The sequence below is a fragment of the Gavialis gangeticus genome, unplaced genomic scaffold (assembly GCF_001723915.1).
Source record: "Gavialis gangeticus isolate Ggan-Ray unplaced genomic scaffold, GavGan_comp1, whole genome shotgun sequence".
In the NCBI taxonomy this organism is placed as follows: domain Eukaryota; kingdom Metazoa; phylum Chordata; order Crocodylia; family Gavialidae; genus Gavialis; species Gavialis gangeticus.
The window spans coordinates 33,173,713-33,176,317 of NW_017729001.1; the positions used below are offsets into that span (position 1 = coordinate 33,173,713).

The window sequence follows — 2,605 nt, forward strand, 5'->3', positions numbered from 1 at the left end:
AGATGATCTGTCTAGGTCCCTTCTGACTCATTGATTCTGTGACTCTATGAACAAAGGGTACTGAAGCTCATAGGTATGAAGCAACTAATATGTCTGCATGATGCTGTAGTGATGCAGGTGTAGCAAAATCTCTCCAGTTGTATTCAGAGTCAAAATTGAGGTGGTTTAACTAACATGTACAGCTACAGGATCATGCACACATCACAGATTGTAACAGCTGCTCCCCGCTCCCCTCCCTCCCTTTTAAAACTGCTGCACATATGTTTATCCATACGCTAAAATGATCCTGGCCAGAAGAAATCCAGTCAAGGGAAGAGCTATGTAGGTAGCTTCAGTGCTCAGTGCAGTACCTGTGACTTTGCACTAATCTGCAGATAACTTATTAATAAAATGCTACTTAATAATACTTAATATACCTCAGAAGAAAGCAGCTATTGAAATGATATGGATTGATATCTGAATAAATACTGGTAACCAAATAGTGAAATGAAATGTGGTGAATAACTGCCAAGTGCAAACCACTTTGGTTTAAATAGAGGTTAGAACTTTCATTAACTAGATTAATAAACTCCAGAAGAATTATTTCCATGTTGTATGGCAATAACTCTTGTCCAGTGCGTTCACCTTTCATACCATATTAATGATCTTATTCATCGAATGAATGTATGAGTTTGAGGGATCAAGGAGGGGCAGTTGAATTACGGAAGATTCATTGAGAGATGTGCGTATGTCACTGAAGGCGAGGGAGGTTTTGGTAGATAGCTATGTGAGACAGAGCGACTAGGAGTGATGACATGTATCTGAAGATTTGAAGCTGTAAAATTCAGGCAGCCACACAGAGGACCCAGGATATAAGCATTGGCATTTATGTCCAGCGCTCCAACGGACTATGGAAGCCGTCCCCTGAATTCATGTTCAGTTAAATTCTTTCACGTGCCTCAAATTTCAGACCAGTTTCTTTCTCCTGCTTTGCATTACGTCTGAGGGTTGCATTCTTCTGTGTAGTAGTTCAGTATAAAGATGAATATAAAGCTCTTCTGTCAGATACACTCGCATCCTGATTACAGAAGGCTGCTTTGGTACTTGTTTTGTATGAGGGTGGGTTGTTGTAAAGTGCTCTTAGAATTGTGGCATTTGAGAGTTTCTGCCGTTTTGTGAAGTTGCTCAAACTTCCTTGTTTTCATTCAACAACAAGACTCTACTCTTTGCTTATTTCTAGCCTGCAAACATCCTCTTGGATGAGCACGGACACGTAAGAATATCAGATCTTGGTCTCGCCTGTGATTTTTCCAAAAAGAAGCCGCATGCTAGTGTGTAAGTATCCCCTTCTCATGGCTGTGCCCGGTTCTGCCGTGAATCCTTTACACTTCTTGAAGTTTTCCAAGGAGCATTCCTGCATTGGCTTGGAGATGGGCTAGATGACCTAATAGTTTTCTTCTGTCTCCACTCTCTACAATCCTGCGCAGTTGGAGCAGCTGATGTGTAGGCACAGGCTGGAGGATGACACATTATTTCATGATGATTCATTGTTCAGAGAAAATAAGCACCCTGTTTAATTTGAAGTACCAGATTGTTTTAATTATCGTAAATGATGGCCTTTCTGAAACAGACTAAAATTCAGGGTTTGTTGTGCTCTGGTGTACTTGTAGGTTTGTTGTTTTTCTGCTAGGGCTTGGGCCGGATTTTGCTTGTTTCTACCTACTTCAGAGGTACAATTGAAATCTTAGTTTGTCATGTCATGCAAAATTGCTGTATTTTGTTTGACTTGTTATACTTTTAAAGTCACATTCATCTTTGGTGTGCCTTAAGTAGGGTAGCCAAAAAAGGATGAATTTAGCCCGTTCCAAATCATTTGGCACTTGCTGCCTTCTAGGAATGAGCAGCAAAGCTTCCATACCAGCTGCCTCCAACCTTTGCCTTAGGGTAGAAGTGTGCACAGGCAGGGGAGGCACGTAGAAAAGAAATGGTAGAGCAGAATTCAGTGTTATGGGCCTGACATCTGGGTTGTGAGTTAGTCTTGCAGGGGCCAGGGCTGGGGCGGACTGAAGGCGTATGTAGCTTACCTCCTCTTCCAGCTCCTTGAAGCCTCATTATAGGGGGAAGCGTAGCAACCGCTAACCCCTAAAAAAGAAGGCTCCATGGTTTCACACAAACTAGAAACCTAAGTGGCTGAAATGGAAACAATTTAAAATGTCTCCTAGAGTTCATGCCATACTACTTTAACCCTCTTGCTGAGATAGTGCAGGGTTTCATAAGATGTTAGATGTGTTTTGTAATTGAGATGCTGTTGGCGTTTCCCCCCTTCAGTGGTACCCACGGGTACATGGCTCCAGAGGTGCTCCAGAAGGGAACAGCGTACGACAGCAGTGCGGACTGGTTCTCCTTGGGCTGCATGCTTTTCAAACTTCTGAGAGGGTAAGTGCAATCTTTTGCCCTTTTTAGCTTTGATGTCTTTATGTTCAGTCTTTAAAATTAGTAGTGTAGATGTGCTGCTTATTTAAATCTGTCTTACTGCTGTCCCTCCTACTTATTCCACCTCTGCACATAGGAATAAAAGGGGTTTTTTCAGTTCTGGGCGCCTTCTCCTTTATAATGTTTCTGCCTT

The 2,605-nt window shown here is 42.2% G+C and overlaps 1 protein-coding gene across 1 annotated transcript in view; it reads left to right on the forward strand.

Moving 5' to 3' along the window:
* The window catches only part of GRK3 (G protein-coupled receptor kinase 3), a 152,854-nt gene that overhangs the window by 116,174 nt on the left and 34,075 nt on the right, over positions 1-2,605 (forward strand). Inside the window, 2 exon segments of the mRNA XM_019506662.1 lie at positions 1,196-1,314; positions 2,308-2,415. Coding sequence (XP_019362207.1) covers positions 1,196-1,314; positions 2,308-2,415 — 227 coding nt within the window.